This window comes from Eptatretus burgeri, chromosome 2 (assembly GCF_056783735.1).
Source record: "Eptatretus burgeri isolate ZD-2024b chromosome 2, Ebu_testis_v1, whole genome shotgun sequence".
In the NCBI taxonomy this organism is placed as follows: Eukaryota; Metazoa; Chordata; class Myxini; order Myxiniformes; family Myxinidae; genus Eptatretus; species Eptatretus burgeri.
Genome location: NC_140962.1, coordinates 3,243,318 through 3,262,836, shown reverse-complemented (window position 1 = coordinate 3,262,836; position 19,519 = coordinate 3,243,318). Strand labels below are relative to the sequence as shown.

The window sequence follows — 19,519 nt, the reverse complement described above, 5'->3', positions numbered from 1 at the left end:
GTGGTGGGCTCTTGACAGAGGAGTCCACAGTGAAGGCCCGCTGGGCCGGTTATTTTGAGCGGTTGTACCCGGCTGATCCACCAGCTGTTGAGTTGGATGTGAGGGGTGTTACAATCACTGCTGCTGACCCTCCAATCAACTGTGGTCCACCTTCATTTGTGGAAACACAGGCTGCGCTGAAGCGGTTGAAATAGTGTAAAGCTCCTGGGATCTGTGGCGTCCATGCTGAACTTCTCAAGGCTGATGGAAATGCTGCACTCATGTCGTTGCATGCAGTTCTGTGCTCTGCCTGGAAGACAGGCATCATCCCAACTGACTGCAAGAGGGGCCTTGTTGTCCCTCTTTGGAAAGGGAAGGGTGATCGCCAAAACTGCAACAACTACTGAGGGGTGACGCTGCTCTCAGTGCTGGGAACAGTCTTTGCTTGGATAATTCTTGATCAGGTTTGCCACCATATGCTTGAGCAACAGCGTCCAGAGCAGTCAGGCTTTACACCAAAGAGGTCACCGATTGACCGTATCGTTGCAGTTCGTGTCCTCACCGAACGCAGACGAGAGTTTCGGCAGGGGCTGCTTGCAGCCTATGTTGATCTCTGTAAAGCGTTCGATTCAGTGAATCGGGATGTCCTCTGGAGGATTCTTGGTGCCACCAAAACTGATCGATGTGATGTCTGAACTCTACTCTGGTACTGAGAATGATGTGAGATGTGGTGGTACCATCTCTGATTTATTTCCAGTTGTTACTGGAGTTCATCAGGGGGTGTGTACTGGCCCCCACACTTTTCAGCACTTGTATGGACTGGATTCTGAGGAGGATGTCGGAGAGATCAAGCTGCGGTGCATCGTTTGGGAATGTCAAGATCTCTCACCTTTATTTCGCAGATGATGCAGTCATCTTTGCGGAGACTCCAGATATCCTTTCGGGGACCTTCGAGTTGCTGAAGGAGGAGACGGAGCTACTGGGATTACGGGTTTCCTGGGTTAAAACTGAGGTGCAGGCTTTCAATGACATCTTGGATGCTGCTCTCCTGTCTGTACCTGTTTGTGATGAGGATGTTGAGGTCACAGAGAGATTCACTTTCCTGGGCAGTCATATTCATGTCTGTGCTGACTGTGAGCAAGAGGTCAATAGACGTCTGGGTCGAGCCTGGGAAGTCATGGATTCACTGGATCATGGGGTGTGGTGCTGCCAGTACCTGTGTGGGAGGACGAAAGTCGGAGTCTTCAGGTCCTTGGTGCTACCAGTCTTGCTCTTTGTATGTGAGACTTTGACTCTGACCAGGGATCTGAGACGGAGACTTAATTCCTTTGGTACCAGGTCTCTTCGGAGAATCCTTGGGTATCGCTGGTCGGATTTTGTGTCCAACGAGCGGTTGCTGAGAGAGACTCAAATGAGATTTTTTTACCTGCATAATCCGTGAGCATCATGGACATGTGGCTCATTTTCCTGACGCTGATCCTGCTCATCAGATTCTCTCAGCGAGGGAGTCTCGTGAGTGGAGGAAGCCAATGGGCCGACCACGTGCCTCGTGGTTGCAGCAGGTTGATTGGCATCTCAAGGAGATGGGGATAGGCCAGGCATCTGCCTGGGGGATGGCCAGACGGAGGACCCTGGAGTACCGGCGGAAAGTGGACGCAGCGATGTGATGCTCCGGCTCGTGCTCCCATACCTAACCTGACCTGTGTTGTTATTCTGGGAAATGAGTGAGCAAGCGAACTGTGATGGACGTGAGAAAAATGGGGGAAGATTACATGATTCTAAATTAGACATCTCTTTGATTGAAATGCTCCATTATTCATAAATGGGGGAGAGGAAACAAAGAAGAGGAAAAGGGAGGTGTCATGTTCTGTGAAGCTACCGCCACGTGCACGCGCAGTGTGTGCCTCCCTGGCAATAAACGTGGAGCTTCGACTTTTGTGGTGTCTGGCCTTTCACCCTGCAATCCTTCGGATATGCCACAATTGGCGACGAGTTTAGTGCTTTGCCAAGTTGGCATTGCTCACTATGGCATCCGTGCGGATTCTGGTGGAGTACCAGCCAGATGAGGACTGGGAAGACTTTGCTGATCGATTGGGACAATACTTCATCACTAACAAGATGGCGGCAGCAGAAGATGCTGATCGTTGCCGGGCCGTTCTGCTCACAGCATGTGGCAAAACAACATATGCCCTGATGAAGGATCTGGTTACTCCGGATAAACCGAAGGACGAAACCTTCGATGAACTCATCGAGATTGTGGCCAGACAATACAAGCCGAAACCCAGGAAATCGTGTCCTGGTACAAGTTCCACACTCATGGGAGGAAGGAACGTCAGTCGGTGTCTGAGTTTTTTTTTTTTTGTATACCTTGTCGAGGCTCGTGTGAGAGCGAACACACAACCAACGCACAGCAAGGGGGGCATGAGACAAGAGGGGCGGGAGTGGGAAGGACAAAACAGTGGGGAACAGGAACATTAGGAGATCTGTGGAAGGAAGAGGGATAGGGCGGGGAACATGGGGAATACAAGATGGACATTACAGGGACTTTCAGGAAGGAAAGCAGGGAATTTGAAAGAGGTGGGCTTGGGTGGATTACCGGGGGAAGAAAAGATCGAGGATTTGGATGGGGGATGATAAGAGGTGGTGGTGAACGGCTGTTTTGAAGGACTAGAGGGAAGAATGGGATTGAATAGAGTGAGGGAGTTTATTCCAAAGGCGGGGAAAAAGAGGAATGAAAGAGTGAAGGTAAGCAGTAATTGGTGATTTTGGTAGTTTTACCAGAAGGGGGTTGTTGGCGGACCTTGAGCGCCCTGCGGAAATGTGGTGGGGACAAATCGCAGAGAGAGCAGGGGGGGCGAGGCTGGAGAGGAGACGGTAGAAGACAGAAAGACCACCGACCAGCCTGTGGTGAGAGAGTGAGAGGCCCAAAGACTCAGCCTCATTGCGGGAGATGCCAATGATCTGAAATGCCATGGTTTCCGCAGCGTGAAGCGAGAAAGGTGGGAGGCAGGAGCACCAGCCCAGAGGGGAGAGCAGTACTCCATCAGGCTGCAGACGAAAGCTTTGTAAGTGGTCAGGAGCTCAGGTGGGCCGAGGAAGGACTTTGCATGACGGAGGATTCCCAGTCGGTGACTGGCTTTGGAGGCGAGGTTTGAAATGTGGCTTTCCCAGGAAAGGTCATGGCAGATAGTGAGACCCAGAAACTTGAAAGAAAGGACTTCTTCCAGAGGATTGTTGAGAAAGTGGATGGGGGGGGGTTCTAAACGGTCGTTTTGGAGAGACATAGTGAGAGTGTGAGATTTGTCCGGATTGAAAGACGTTCCACGTGTTGGACCAGTTTGTGATTTTATCCAGATCTGCAGTGAGCAAAGAAGCTGCTGCTTGCCGGTCTGAGGGATGACAGATGGTACGGCAGAGGGTGGAGTCAGCAGCAAAGAGTTATGGAGAATTTTCCAGAGAGTCGGAGAGATCATTGATGAAAACCAGAAAAAGAACAGGGCCCAGAACGCTACCTTGAGGAACTCCAGCCTGGACAGGAAGAGGAGATGAAAGAACTCCATTTAGAGCCACACGTTGACTGCGACAGGAGAGGAAGTCTACGAGCCATGAGTGGAGATGGCCTTGAATACCATAGGAAGAGAGTTTGGTGAGCAGGGCAGGGTGCCAGACCGTGTCAAAAGCACGTGATATGTCCAGGCTGAACAGAAAAGTTTGCTGACCTTCGCAAATTGGCTGATAATTGTGAATTCGGTGCCACGTTGGATGATATGTTGAGAGATGTTTTCGTTATTGGCATCGATAAGGAGACGATCCTCCAGAAATTGTTGGTTGTTCCCTATCTCGATCTGACTGAACCTGTGTCAATCGCAACTGCCTGCATCACTATGGATGAGGGGCTGCATGTTATCGGCGGCAGAGAGCGAGACCCCCAGCCGAGTTCATGCAATGATGTGAATAAACTGAGCCCATCATCATCATCTGTGAAGCCCAGCTATCCTCAATTTCACAGATCTGCTCAACACATCACCTCATTCCGTAATGTGAGCTCGTCTGTGCCAAAGCAGAGCAGTGGATCGTCGGGTTCTCCAACAGGTAAACCGTTTTGGTGTTGTGGGGGCAGGCACTTACCCCACCTGTGTCGTTTCAAACACTGCTTCAGTCAAAACTGCGGGAAACTTGGCCATCTATGCAAGATGTGTCGCCTGACATCCCAACACGGTACGAATCACCACATGATCAGTTTGGCCATGCCAGTGACCGGTAGTGAAGCAATACCTCCTGCTTCAAAGGAGCATGATTTGCTCAGTATGTCGGATAAAAGCAACCCCATTGTGGTGGATATCAGGGTTAATGACATTGCCGTGGAGATGGAGCTGGACACCGGGGCCAGCCAGTCAATCATGAGTTCCGAAACTTTCAATAGGCTGTTTAGCCAGGAGACAGCGAGACTGGTACTCAGACCGGTGAACGCCAAGTTGCGAACTTACACCAATGAACTGATACCTGTGATTGGTAGTGTGGAGGTGAAGGTCAACTACAATGATGTGTCACGGAAACTACCCTTGTGGATCATTCAGGGAAATGGGCCGACATTGTTTGTGCGTAATTAGTTTGAATTCATCAAAGTTGATTGGCCTGTGATCAAATTGATGGCTTGTGATGTTAATCACAATGCCATTGTTGACAAATACCCCTCATTGTTTGGAGGTGGTGTCGGCACCTTTAAAGGTGTTTAAGCCAAAATCTATGTAGATTAGAGTGCTATGTAGACAAAAGCCAATCTATCGTAAAGCAAGGTCTGTACCTTACATGATGCGTCCAAAGATCGAGGCAGAGCTCGACCGCCTGCAGATGGAAGATGTTATCAGTCCAGTGGAGTTCAGTGATTGGGCATGTCCAATTGTTCCTGTATTAAAGTCAGATGGTAGTGTTTGGATTAGTGCTGATTACAAAACAACAATCAACAGGTATTCCAAACAGGATCATTATCCTCTGCCCAAGGCAGATGATTTGTTCGCTACGCTTTCTGGTGGAAAGAAGTTTAGCCGCCTGGATTTGGAATCTGCTTTTCCTCAAATGTTGCTTGATGAGGACTCCAAGAAGTGTACATGTTGTAACACTCACAAGGGGTTGTTTGTTTTTACTGCCGTCCTTTCGGAATCAAAACAGCCGCTGCCTTCTTTCAATGCAATATGGAGAATCTGCTGAAAGCAATTCCAAATGTAGTAGTGTTTCAAGATGATGTTTTGATCACCGGCCGCAATGATGCTGAACATTTGTGTAACCTTGAGGCGGTTCTCAAATGTCTTGTTGAAGCCGGTGTTCAGGTGAAACGTGACAAATGTCGATTTATGTTTCCCCAAGTGGAATTTCTCGGTCGTATTGTCAGTGCCGATGGCAGAAGGCCCAGCACGTCCAAGACGGAAGCTATCAAGGTGGTCCAACTCCTGCGAACATGACCGAGCTCGAAGCTTTCCTGGATATGTTGAACTATTACTGTAACTTTCTTGCGAATCTGAGCACCGTCCTTGAGCCTCTCCACGAACTCCTTCGTGAAGGTGTTGAATGGCGATGGTGTACGCAGTGTAGTGAGGCGTTTGCTGAGGCAAAACGGTTGCTGTGTTCATCTAAAGTGCTGGTGAACTACGATACTGCTAAACCATTGGTTCTCAGCTGTGATGCCTCGTCTTATGGCATTGGCTGTGTGCTACAGAAACGTACCGACGGTATACTACGGCCTGGAGCCTATGCGACACGCACTATATCAGCAGCGGAGCGTAACTTCTCCATGGTTTAAAAAGAAGCTCTCACATTTATTTTTGGTGTAACAAAGATGCATCAGTATCTCTTCTGTCGACAATTTGAACTTGTAACCGACCACAAACCATTGCATTCCGTGTTCAAGTGAGAGTAGGGCAATTAACCTACAGGCTTCTGCACGCATTCGGCGTTGGGCTGAAAAGTTAGCAGCCGATGACTATTCTATAAGGTATCGTCCTGGCAGTGAGAACTTCTGTGCTGATGCTTTGAGTGGATTACCACTACCGGTTAACGTGGGTAATGTACCTGTACCGGGAGAATTTTTTTATGGCAATGAGTGTGCTTGACTGTCATAATGCTCCAATCACTTCCAAAGAAATTGAACAATGGAAAAATGTGGACCCGACCCTTTCTATGGTCAAATGATGTGTTATCAGTGGCATGTGGTCAACTGTACCCGATGAATTGCACGACAAGTTGAGGGCGTACCTTGCTCGTAGAAATGAGTTGTCTTTACAGTGTGGTTGCCTGCTGTGGGGCAGCAGGGTCATTGTACCGCCCAAAGGTCGAAACACGGTGTGTGATGAGCTACATGAATCACATCCAGGGATTGTAACCATGAAGTCGATTGCCAAGAGGCATGTTTGGTGGCCGGGTATGGACGAAAACCCAGAGAGCTACGTTCACCATTGCTCCGTGTGTCAGGTCACTGCCCTGAACTCACCTGAGGCACCGCTTCAAATGTGGTCCTGGCCATCTAAACCATGGTCTCGAATTCACATCGATTACGCTGGTCCATTCTTCGGGAAGATGTTTTTGGTTGTTATCGATGCTCATTCAAAGTGGATTGAATGTTTCGCCTTATCATCCTGTACGAGCGAAACCACGGTTGAAAGTTTCCGTGCCATGTTTGCCACTCATGGTTTGCCAGATTGTGTAGTTAGTGATAATGGCTCGTGTTTCACCAGCGCTGTGTTTCAGGATTTCTTGAAACAAAATGGTGTCAAGCACTATCGCAGTGCTCCCTTCAAACGTGCTTCGAATGGTCAGGCCGAAAGAGCTGTCCAGGTGATCAAGAATGGTCTCAAAAAGGCAAATGACGGTTCTTCTCTGCAAACCAAGTTATCACGTTTGTTATTTACATATAGGACACGTCCGCACACAACCACTGGACGCACACCCGCAGAAATGATGTTTGGTAGAATGCTAAAGATACGCTTAGACCTGATTCATCCGAATGATTCGTCCAGGGTTGCGGACCACCAGTTTAAACAGAAGTGGTACCATGATGGGACCTCAGTTCCACGCGCCATCAATGTGTTCGATCCTGTGTTTGTGCTGAATCCCGGCCGTGGATCTAAATGGCTCACTGGTCGTGTTATAAATCGAATTGGCAACTCCATATTTGTTGTGGAACTGTCCGATGGACATCCAGTATGTAAACATATTGTCCAGCTCCGCCTGAGGCATTGTGACCCCAATCCTCCAAACCATATTCAGCCCTTTGAGGGTGATTCCCTGGTGTCTGCTCCGATTGTGAGCCAAGTGCCTGGGCCCATTGAGTCAGAGACCGATGGTGGTGTGGTGGAGCCTGCTCATCTTCCTTCCTCTAATCACCAGACCTAATCACCAAACATCAGTGCCCGACCTCACTCATGCTCTTGTGGCTGAATGGAAGCAAATCCCCGCAGCAATGTTCCAACAGGTCAGGTTAGATCTGTGACCTGCTACAGGTACCATGTAAACCTGTACTAACTTGTTCCATGGTCGGGTTGTCGGCGACTAAACAGTCTCCCCCACCAGGTTTTTTGGTGAGGAGGGTGTTTGGATATGGACACCCAGCAGGATTAAAAACAAAACCTGACAAAGGGCGGAGGAGCTCCTTGTGAGCCAACGGCCATCCATATCTAGTGCCCAACTGTGTCTGCGGACGTCCTCCTGCAGTTGGGTCACTTCTTATTAGGAGGTTGGTGGCAGGATTTGCACTCCGGCCACCGTAAAACCCTTCATTCCGCAAAACGCAAAAACGCAAAAAAATCTGAAAACCCACTCCGTGGGAGTACCTCCTGTGCAGCTTCCCTTCGCAGGGCAGCTCACCGGATGACGGGATTGGGGCAAAGCCTTCGGGACCCCCAATCTTTGATGATAGGAGGGAAACCACGGGGTAACATCCCTGGGACAGATTGCGGGAGAGTGTGTCGGAGTGGTGCTGAGGTGTCGTCCACCAGACGGCGGTCTCCTTGGGTTAACCTGAGGCGGTCCCTTCGGGTGGGTGCCTGGAATGTCCTATCCCTAAGAGAGGATGATCACCTGTCTCTGTTATCATCTGAGCTCAAGCGTTTGGACATCGGTATTGCAGAACTCTCTGAGGTTCGGAGACCGGATTGCGGCGAGATAATGGTGGGTGGTTTCACCTACTATTGGTCTGGTCGCTCTGATGGTTACCATACCCAAGGAGTTACTGTAGCTATGTCCAATAAGCTGACTCCAATGATAATTGAGGTAACACCGGTCAACGAGCGTATTATGAGATTAAGGATTCGTCACTCCTTAGGTGTCATTTCCCTGGTCTCTGTTTATGCTCCGACTGAGGCGAGTGATCTCACCGTGAAGGATTCATTCTACGCCACACTCGAGTCTGTGGTTGATCAGTGCCCCAGACGAGATACACTTCTAGTTTTGGGGGATTTCAATGCATCGACTGGAACTGATAGGGATGGTTCTGAGGTGTGTGTTGGTCCCCATGGGTCAGGAACTATGAACCAGAATAGCACTAAGTTCCTTGACTTTGCAAGAAGTCATGGACTTAGGGTGGCTGGTTCATGGTTTCAGCGCCCACAAGCTCATCGCTGGACTTGGTATTCCAACGCTGGTGGTGTGGTAAAGGAGATTGACCATGTCCTCATTGACGGTCGTTGGAGGATGATCCAGAACTGCAGGGTCTACCAGAGTGCTCAGTTCCTCAATACTGACCACAGGCTTGTTGTAGCAACTCTAAAGCTGCACCTTAAATCCTGGAGAATGGTACCATCCCAGCCTAGGATGGATGTTGCCAAGCTCAAGGATGAGAGAGTAGCTGAGGAGTTTGCGAACAGGCTGAGTGGACATTTGGGGGGTCTGGGTGCTGTGGGGGGTCCTGATGAGTTGTGGAGTGCCTTCAAGACCACCATCCTTGATGTTGCCGGTGGATGTCTTGGAGCTCACCGCAGGGCAAAGAAGAATTTTGTCTCTCAAGGGACACTGGATACCATTGACCAGAGTCGCAGAGCCAGGCTGAATGGCAGAGCTGAGCTGTTCAGGGAGCTGAGGCGTAAAACTGTACGTGGACTGAGGGTGGACAAGGAGGCCTATGTGCGAGGAATCTGTGAGGGGGTAGAGCATCACCTGTGGACAGGTGATTCTCGTCCCGCTTACAGGGGAATTCGCGCATTACGTTCATCCAAGCCCATCCCTCGGAGCACTGCAGTTCGAGCAGAGAGTGGTAGGCTCTTGACAGAGGAGTCTGAAGTGAAGGCCCGCTGGGCCGGTTACTTTGAGCGGTTGTACCAGGCTGATCCCCCAGCTGTCGAGTTGGACGTCAAGGGTGTTACAATCCCTGTTGCTGACCCTCGAATCAACTGTGGTCCACCTTCGCTTGTGGAAACACGGGCTGCGGTGAACCAGTTGAAATGGGATACAGCTCCAGGGATCTGTGGCATCCATGCCGAACTTCTCAAGGCTGGTGGAAATGCTGCACTCGTGTCGTTGCATGCAGTTTTGTGCTCTGCCTGGAACACAGGCATCATCCCAACTGACTGGAAGAGGGGCCTTGTTGTCCCTCTCTGGAAAGGGAAGGGTGATCGCCAAGACTGCAACAACTACTGAGGGGTGACGCTGCTCTCAGTGCCGGGCAAGGTCTTTGCTCGGATAATTCTTGATAGGGTTCGCCACCATCTGCTTGAGCACCAGCGTCCAGAGCAGTCAGGCTTTACACCAAAGAGGTCAACGATTGACCGTATCCTTGCTCTTCGTGTCCTCACTGAACGCAGATGAGAGTTTCGGCAGGGGCTGCTTGCAGCCTATGTTGATCTCTGTAAAGCGTTCGATTCAGTGAATCGGGATGTCCTCTGGAGGGTTCTTGGTCTTCGTGGGGTGCCACCGAAACTGATCGATCTGATGTCTGAACTCTACTCTGGTACTGAGAGTGCTGTGAAGTGTGGTGGTACCATCTCTGACTTATTTCCAGTTGTTACTGGAGTTCGTCAGGGGTCTGTTCTGCCCCCACACTTTTCAGCACTTGTATGGACTGGATTTTAGGGAGGATGTCGGAGAGATCAAGTTGCGGTGCTTCGTTTGAGAATGTCAAGATCTCGGACCTTGATTTTGCAGACGATGCAGTCATCTTTGCGGAGACTTTAGACATCCTTTTGGGGGCCCTCGAGGTGCTGAATGAGGAGTCGGAGCCGCTGGGATTACGGGTTTCTTGGGTCAAAACTAAGATCCAGGCTTTCCCTGACATCTTGGATGCTGCTGTCCTGTCTTTGTCTGTTTGTGGTGAGGATGTTGAGGTCATGGAGAGATTCACTTACCTTGGCAGTGATATTCATGTCTCTGCTGGCTGTGAGTCAGAGGTCAATAGACGTCTGGGTCGGGCCTGGGGAGTCATGGATTCACTGCATCATGGGGTGTGGCGCTGCCGGTACCTGTGCGGGAGGACGAAAGTCCGAGTCTTGAGGTCCTTGGTGCTTCCAGTCTTTCTCTATGGGTGCGAGACTTGGACTTTGACCAAGGATCTGAGAAGGAGACTTAATTCCTTTGGTACCAGGTCTCTTCGGAGAATCCTTGGCTATCGCTGGTCGGATTTTGTGTCCAACGAGCGGTTGCTGAGAGAGACTCAAATGAGATTTGTTACCTGCATAGTCCGTGAGCATCAGCTGCGGCTGTATGGACATGTGGCTCGTTTTCCTGACGCTGATCCTGCTCACCAGATTCTCTCAGCGAGGGAGTCCCGTGAGTGGAGGAGGCCAATGGGCTGACCACGTGCCTCGTGGTTGCAGCAGGTGGACCATCATCTCAAGGAGATGGGGATGGGCCTGGCATCTGCCTGGGGGATGGCCAGATGGAGGCCGCTGGAGTACCGGTGGAAAGTGGACGCAGCGACGTGCTGCTCTGGCACATGCTCCCATACCTGACCTGACCTGAATGTTCCGACATGTGGTGGAAAACCTTCCCAGAAGAGTGGAGACTGTTATATAATGAAGGGGGGACCAACTCCATATTAATGGCCATGATTTTGGAATGAGATGTTGTGATGTTGGACGAGCAGGTGTCCATATACTTTTGGCCAGGTCGCCTATGTGGTCCACACGCACCAATTGTGAGAAATGATAGGCCTATCCGTTACCCCCTAACACCCTAATCCCTCAAAGCGACTTTCCTTCGTCCTGTGGATGAGCGGAATCATGAATTTTAACCCTTTCGTGACACGTGGACCTCTCTCTCTCTCTGTCTGTCTGTCTGTCTGTCTGTCTGTCTGTCTCTGTCTCTCTCTCTCTGTCTCTCTCTCTGTCTGTCTCTCTCTGTCTCCCTCTCCCTATCCCTATCCCTATCCCTATCCCTATCTCTCTCTCTCTCTCTCCCTCTCTCCCTCTCTCCCTCCCCTTCTCCCTCCCTCTCTCGCTCGCTCCCTCCCCTTCTCCCTCCCTCTCTCGCTCGCTCCCTCCCCTTCTCCCTCCCTCTCTCGCTCGCTCCCTCCCCTTCTCCCTCCCTCTCTCGCTCGCTCCCTCCCCTTCTCCCTCCCTCTCTCTCGCTCTCTCTCTCTCTCTCTCTCTCTCTCTCTCTCTCTCTCTCTCCCTCCCTCTCTCTCCCTCGCTCTCTCCCTCGCTCTCGCTCTCTCTCTCTCTCTCTCTCTCTCTCTCTCTCTCTCTCTCTCTCGCTCTCTCTCTCTCTCTCTCGCTCTCTCTCTCGCTCTCTCCCTCGCTCTCTCCCTCGCTCTCTCCCTCGCTCTCTCCCTCGCTCTCTCCCTCGCTCTCTCCCTCGCTCTCTCCCTCGCTCTCTCCCTCGCTCTCTCTCTCTCTCTCTCTCTCTCTCTCTCTCTCTCTCTCTCTCGTGCTCTCGCTCTCGCTCTCTCTCTCTCGCTCTCTCCCTCTCTCTCTCTCTCTCTGCATCCTAACCGAAACTCAACTCCCCACACTTTTAAAAAATATATATAAATTCCTTATTAATTTTCCTTTACATTGAAGCTGCTTCGTGTTCAATTTACCTGAGAAATTTTTTTTTTATCTTCCTTCACACATGACAGCTTGACGACGTCCGACGCGCGTTCCGCCTGGTACGTCATTGTGCAATGTATGCCGGCCATGGCGGTTCAGTTCGCCTGTGTAATCGACACATTTTTATTTGAGGCTTTTTTTTCGCGCCACTTTCATCCGGCCTTGTCGAAGTCGGTTTAGTTTTTTTTTTTTGTCATATCCGTTCGCGGCGGACGGAGCTCGTGCGTGAGCTGAAAACAGTTGTATTTAAACGCAGACAAGAAGGAACGAACGCTTGGCCCTCGGGTTCAAGTGATGGTACAATGGCTGCCTTTGGGGATGAGCTGTTCAGCGTGTTTGAGGACGACGACAACAACAACGTCGCGGAAGACGAATCGAAAAAGCGGTGAGAGGACTGAACATGCGCTCGCGAGTCTTGGTGACCCTGACACGTGACCTGGGATTGACGGGTGTCCGTTTATTTGAAGACGCTTCGCGTTGTTCGTCGTTGTTGTTCCTCACGTTGTGCGTTTCATTGTACAGTATATTGTACAGTAATTCCGCTTGTAACGTTATTATTGCTGCTTTTTCAAACTCTTTTTACTTTTTGAGCTCAAAATCAATGATTATACATTTTACACATTAAAAAAAAAAAATTATTTGCACTAAATGTTGAAACTTATTTATTTGTGGCGGATGAGACGTCATGTCACGTGATTTATTTATTTATTTATTTATTTATTTATTTATTTATTTATTTATTTATTTTTTCTCCACACGATTCTTCTCAATTGTCAAAGCGGAAATACTTAAATATTTCTGCCCAGCTGTAAAATCTGACCAACTCCGGCGGTCATTGAACTCGCCGTGCTGCTCGCGGTGGTTGCCATGGACACGGCGTGGATGAGGGAGGACCCTTTGATTCATTCAACGGGAGAGATGACTTGAACGCAGATTCCTGACACGTGGAACCAGATGAAATATTCCATCACTCAACGCTTCCCTGTCTTGTGATTCGTGTGATGACGACACGTTGGCCGTCAGCCGGGAGACGTCCCTTGCTTTTGTTTGTGTGGGCCGTAACGACCTTAAATGAGAATGTGCTGATTTCCTGTCCGGTTATAGTTTGTATGTCGGTGGATAGACGGGTGTGGTCGTCTGGAGGTGTGCACAGTCGCCTCTGAGCAGGCTGGCCTGGGTATCAAACCCGGCCCAACTATAAACTACCATCCTGGTGTTTCACATTCAGGACGAGGCATCGATGGGTGTGCCGTCCGTTGGGTGGACGTTAAACTGGCGGTCTCATCCACAAGCGCTGGTTGCTGGATGTTAGAGATCCCATGGTGTCCTCCGCGAACAGTCGGTGAGCTATCGCAGGCACTCTGAGCAAATTACAAATTATTGCCCCAAGTCGCCTTCATTCTTTGCTGATGACTCCACCCTCTGCCGTACCACCTGTCATCCCTCAGACCGTTAAGCAGCAGCTTCTTCGCTCACTGCAGATCTGGGTAAAATCACAAACTGGTCCAACACGTGGAACATGTTTTTCAATCCTGACAAATCTCACACTCTCACGATGTCTCTCTGAAAGGACTGTTTAGAACCCCCCCCCCCCCATCTACTTTCTCAACAATACTCTTGAAATCCTTTCTTTCAAGCTTTTGGGTCTCACTATCTGCCATGACCTTTCTTGGGAAAGCCACATTTCCAACCTGGCCTCCAAAGCCAGTCGCCGACTGGGAATCCTCCGTCGTGCTAAGTCCTTCCTCGGCCCACCTGAGCTCCTGACCACTCACAAAGCTTTCATACGCAGCCTGATGGAGTACTGCTCTCCCCTCTGGGCTGGTGCTCCTGCCTCCCCCCTTTCTCGGCTTCACGCTGTGGAAACCAAGGCATTTCGGATCATTGTCATCTCCCGTGATGAGGCTGAGCTGGGCCTCTCACTCTCTCACCGCAGCCAGGTCGGTGGTCTTTCTGTCTTCCACCGTCTCTGTGATTTGTTCCCACCATATTTCCGCAGGGCGCTCAAGGTCCGCCAACAGCCCCCTTCTAGTAAAACTACCAAAATCACGAATCATAGCATCAAGTTTGGATTTACTTTGTACATCATATTCATCCCCCCTCCACCACCACCCCCCCCCCCCACCTTTCAAACACAAAGCCACTGTCATTCCGATCTCAGGCCGTTACATTAAATGATTGTATGTAATACGTGTATCAGTTTAGCCTAATTGTTTCACATTACAGCCACCACCGAAGCAAGTGTTTATTTTTTTATTACCTCTACCACCGAAGGTGAAGGAGGTGATGTTTTCACCCCTTTCTGTCTTTGTTTGTTTGTGCACAGGATATCTCAAAAAGTTGTGGATGGATTTGGACGAAACTTGACGGACACATTGGGTGCGTGACGAAGGATTGATTTGATTTTGGTGAAGATCCGGATACAGATCCAGATGTGATCATTTTAAAAGTGATTCTTCAGCGTTGAGGGACGGGGCTCAAAAACAATATATAGCACGATATCTCAAAAATGTAATTGGGGCCGATACGTTTTGGTGGATCAGGCATTATGGGGCGGGGTGTGCGCTCTACCGGGTACCCTTCTCGTTTTATCCTCCGCCACTGAAGGTGGAAGGAGGTTGTATTTTCACGCATTTCCATTTGTTTGTGTGTGGGATATCTCAAAAAGTTGTTTACGGATCCGGATGAAATTTTGTGGACACGTTGGGTGTGTGACAAGGACGAATTGATTAGAATTTGGTGAAGATCCGAATCCGGATCTGGATACAAGAATTATTTATTTTAAAAGAGATTTTTTTTCACCATTGAGAGATCGGGCCAAAAACGATATAGTACGATATAGCATGAAGTTTAAAAAATGTGTTTGGCCTGATATGTTCTCATGGATCAGGCATTACGGGGCGGAGGTACGCGCTCTACCGAGTGCCCTCCTAGTTTAAAAAAAAAAAAAAGTTTTATATTTGATCTCATTCTTGCTCCCCGTATTTCTGTCACTGAAAAGGCGTTCCTCGAAAACCAAAGAGCCTCAGCCTTCTACGAGCGTCCATGAGGTCCCGACCGATATTCGCAAGCGTGTCCTTGAGCCCAAAGTTGCTGATGACAACGTGCAGTTGAAGAAGATGAAGTTGACATCCTTGCTACCTGATGAAGTGAAGTGAGTTTTGAATGTGGAGCAGGTGAAATGGTTTAGTAATTTAAGAGCCCATTTGTTTCAAGCTCGATTGATATTCCAGTCGGAGGTATTTTTTAAATATATATATATTTTTTGATGAACACCTTGTGTTAAGTTTGTGTGTGGTCTTCCTCCCTCACAACTGTGGCGACTCCGTTTCTGAGGCTCTTTCCTGGCAACAACAGCTACGTGTTATACAAGATCCTTTTTTTTTTTTGCGTGTTTCGCTTCATTTAACATCGTCACTGAAAATCACCGATAGATATGGATCATGCCAACACAACAGGTTACTGTCCACTGGATGATCTGAGTGTAGGTAAGACTCGCATGTTACATCCGCAGGCCTGCTGCTTGACATTGTTTTTCAATTCTTGTTCTAATGAAGCCGTGACTCGCATTGATAAGTCAAATCTAAACTCTCTATACTTGGCGGTGTCTCCGTGGGACCTGTGCTCGTGGTTATCACAGAGCTGGCCAGGTAACAGTTATAGTGCTGACTTGCAGTGGCATTGTGCTCTGAAGCTCACACGCACTGCTCTGTGTGCACCCTTTAGGATCCTGGTGGGTAGGGGCAGAAGCAAGGAAAAAGCAAATGGTGCAACATCAGAAAGGATGTGGAAGAGGACAGAAGGAAAGGGAAAGCTGTCCCTCATTGGAAAGTGATAGGACCATCGACTAAGCTTCATTGCAGGGGATTCCAATGATCTTGAAGGCCTTGGTTTTCCGCGCTACGAGGCAGGCGTGATAGCCGAGAGGGGAGATCGGTACGCTATCGAACTGCAGATGAAGGCCTTGCTGGTGGATAGGAGTTCAGGTGTGCCAAGGAAGGACTTTGTACGATGCAGGATGCTCAGTCGGCAACTGGCTTTGAAAGCCAACTTTTAAATGTGGTGTGCCCCAAAAAAAGATCATTGCTCATGGTGAAACGCAGGAGTTTGAGTGACTGAACTTCCTCAAGAGGAATATCATGAAAGTAGATTGTTGTTCGACATTCCTGTTGAGAAGGATAGTGATGGTGTGAGATTTGTCCGGATTGAAAGTCTTATTCCAAGTGTTTGAAGAGAGGGAACAGGCTGCTGCTTGCCTGTCTGAAGGGTGATGGATGTCATGGTGTAGGGTTGAGTCGTCAGAACATATTTATTTTTCCAGTGAGAGGTTTCATTGATGAGCATCAGGAATAGGACTGGACCCTGAACACTGCTTTGGGGACACTCCAGCCTTGATGGGGGAGAGAAGATGAAACTGTTCCGTCGAGTGCCACACATTGGCTATGAGAGTCGAAGTCAGTGAACCATGCGTGGTGTTTGCTTTGGATGCCGCAGTCGGAGAGTTTGGAGAGCAATGTGGGATGCCCGACTGTCAAATGCTCGAGAGACGTCCAGAGAGATTACTCCGATCTCGTTTGTCGAGTATGAGCAGCCTATCCAAGGTGGAGTGAGCGACCTGGTCTAATCCCAAATTGGTGATCTGAGATGAGGGTGTTGGAGAAATGGAATGATTTTTGTATCAACTGCGATGATTCATTCCATGGCCTTGCTGATGATTGGAAGTAAGCTGATAGGACTGAAGTTAAGGGGGATCAGTTTTTGCACCTTTTTATGTAGTGCACTGATGTTGGAGGATTTCCAAGCAGATGCAAGGTGACCTAGTGCGAATGATGGGGTGAAAAGGGTAGAGAGAGGATGTTCAGAGCGGTCGACTGTCTCCTGGGAGATCAAACTCCTTTTCAAGAGGACTGCCTGGGTTGATGCTACAACATCGTGACCCTTTGAGCTGCCTCCTCTCATTATGGAGAAGGCTGCAGCTGCATCTTTTGTGTAGATCTGGCGAAGATGAGAAACCAGTCGTCCTTCTGAAATGTCACATAAGTTGTTAACGTGCATGGGCGTTGGCATGTTTCTAAATTAATATCAACCTTCACCCGATGGCCAATCATTTGAGTTCATTACCTTGATTTGTCATGGCATGTTCTGTACCAATGATGTGGTCTTTTGGACTGGATGTTACTTTGGCATACCTTGGAGAGCAGTTAGGTCATATCATCTACTCTTATTGGTGTTCATCTATGTTGCCTTGGAGTACAACTGACCCACCGTGGTCTTTTTTTTTTTTTTTTTTTGCTGCTACATCTCTTGCACCCCTGCACGCTTTTGAATATATTACCCTGACAGTAATTGGCACCTTTTGTGGGTGGCTAAAGTGCAGTGCCTTCTCCTCTCTCAACGTAGACTTGTTTGTGGCCTCCTAGCCCCAGCTGGTTTGTGTATACTCGTCTAGTAACATAACCATTGTTATATTCTTCATCTTTTGCATACCACTCACCCACATCACTTTATCTACCCCTTCCCACTCTCCATCATCTTGTGGAATCGCTTCCCTTCGCTGGCCTACTGCTTTTCGGCCATACTCGTGGAATATGTTGAATTTTCAGAATGTTTAATCGTACATCGATTTTGGTGTACATGTGTCCCTCTGCATTTAATATTCTAATTTTTACCTGCTGGTTTACTTTGTTTCCAGCTTAACTGAGCTTATGCCAAAGGTGAAGATTGTTCAGGTTGACACAGTTGAGGACTGTCTTCATGAGGTAAGCACCGAGTAGGTACATTTGACATTTTCATTGGCTTTTATGGCTTGCTTTAATTGCACGAGCTGTGCAGTGCACAAGTTATATGATAACTTTATGAACTGGCATGAAAACACAGGATTATTATTATTGTTGTTTTTTTTCTGAGATGAGCATTGTTTAAGACTAAAACTCTTCTGCTGTCAACTTAAGAAATGTTATTATTTGCACACTTTGATTTCATTTTCTTCAACTGGCTGTAGTCCTGTTTTTGTGATTGGCTTCACAAAGATCAGGGTTTACCATGTATGGTAGGTAATCCTCCTTAGTTTTGAATGACAGCTAATTGTATGTGTGGCTGGACCATTAGGCCCGTCACAGTGTCGCTGCAAGGCGACGATGGGACGACAACGTCCCACTCCCACAACGGAATGGGGTGAGGAATGTCCTCCCCCATCTCATGCTTGGGCCTCGAGTGTGCAGAGCCTATGGAGGAGGAAAATCACTAGTGTGGCAGGATCAATCCCGAGCGCAACTGCCTTCAAGACCCTCCCTGCAACAGTTCCTAGCACAATGCGCCAGTGCTTCACGGGATTTGCACTCGCCATCAGGATGTAGTCTGTGCTCTGACACGTCATTCGGTCTCCAAGATTATCTGGCGTGTCAGGAAAGCGAGTTACTGAACCAATGTCCTTCGACCACCGACCCAAGCACCATCCACCAAGGGAGGTCTTTGCCATTATCTGGTAAATGGAATCTGGTGCTGAGCAACCCCTTGAGGGAGAAGGCTCAGGCCCATCGGCTGAAGGGCATCGCTTTGCAGCGCAAAACCTCATGCTCCCTGATTTCCGCCCAGTCCACCTTGATTGTAAATCTTGCCTGGTGCACTCTGCAGGGAATCCCTGGTATAGTGGAAGCTGGTACAAGGACGTAATGAAGTTGGCATCAACCGAACAAGTCCTGTTCAAATTAATCTGTTGCCCAAGAAGAATGCACTGTTTTTTTTACCTTGAATTCTCAAATATAAACACCTGATGAGACCAACTTCCAAGCCAAATGACAGTATAGGTAACTTGGCCCCTTCAAGTGTAATTTTACAGGGCAAACATTGCGTCCCGCTGAAAGCAGCCTTTCCCTCCTGCTGTTGTGAAATTAGGCTCTGTTTGTTTTGCTTTCTGTGGTTCCATCGAGCAAGATTTTGTTCTGATCACCTCTTGTGCCTAATGTATTCCAAGGTTTGCTGTATTCATCCATCATCGTTTAGTACCCTGCACACGCAACGTGCAAAGCAGGATTTAACAATTATTCACTTTGTCTGTCTGTCTTTACAAACGTCAGTTCATGATCGAAAAGAATTTTTTTTTAAATTTCAATTGAATGCTTTATTTTGAACACGAGTCGAAACATGAATCGGAAATCGAACCTGTAGTTTAGCAGTACTTTGGATCTGAATTTGTCTCGATCGGGCACGCGCAGGGAGCAGTGAAATAATATTTTTTCACTCTGTCCGTCTGGCAGTCAAACAAAACTGAAAATCATTCCAAACAGGAAACCTACTGTTTATAAGGGCATCATAAAGGATACAAACAATAGGCACGATGAACTTCTGTAACGTGTTAAAGGTTCCATGACACTCAAAACTTTCTGGTTATTCATATATTAACTTGACCTTCCTAGTGAAGAAATCACCCATGTTTCTTTTTTAAAATCAACAATGGGATAATTAGACCAATATTTCGAACATTTATAGTGCTTTTCACAACTTGCTATGCCCCGCCCCTCAAAAAAGTT

The 19,519-nt window shown here is 48.5% G+C and overlaps 1 protein-coding gene across 2 annotated transcripts in view; it reads left to right on the top strand.

The window, feature by feature from the left end:
* The first annotated feature begins 12,127 nt into the window (after positions 1–12,127).
* MTREX (Mtr4 exosome RNA helicase) overlaps positions 12,128–19,519 on the top strand; it is a 208,527-nt gene continuing 201,135 nt past the window's right edge. Inside the window, exons 1-3 of one of the 2 annotated variants that reach the window (XM_085860894.1) lie at positions 12,128–12,375; positions 14,992–15,144; positions 17,683–17,749. In XM_085860894.1, the coding sequence (XP_085717020.1) occupies positions 12,293–12,375; positions 14,992–15,144; positions 17,683–17,749 (303 nt within the window). In that variant the 5' untranslated portion in view covers positions 12,128–12,292. The other variant, XM_085860891.1, reaches the window with a different exon arrangement.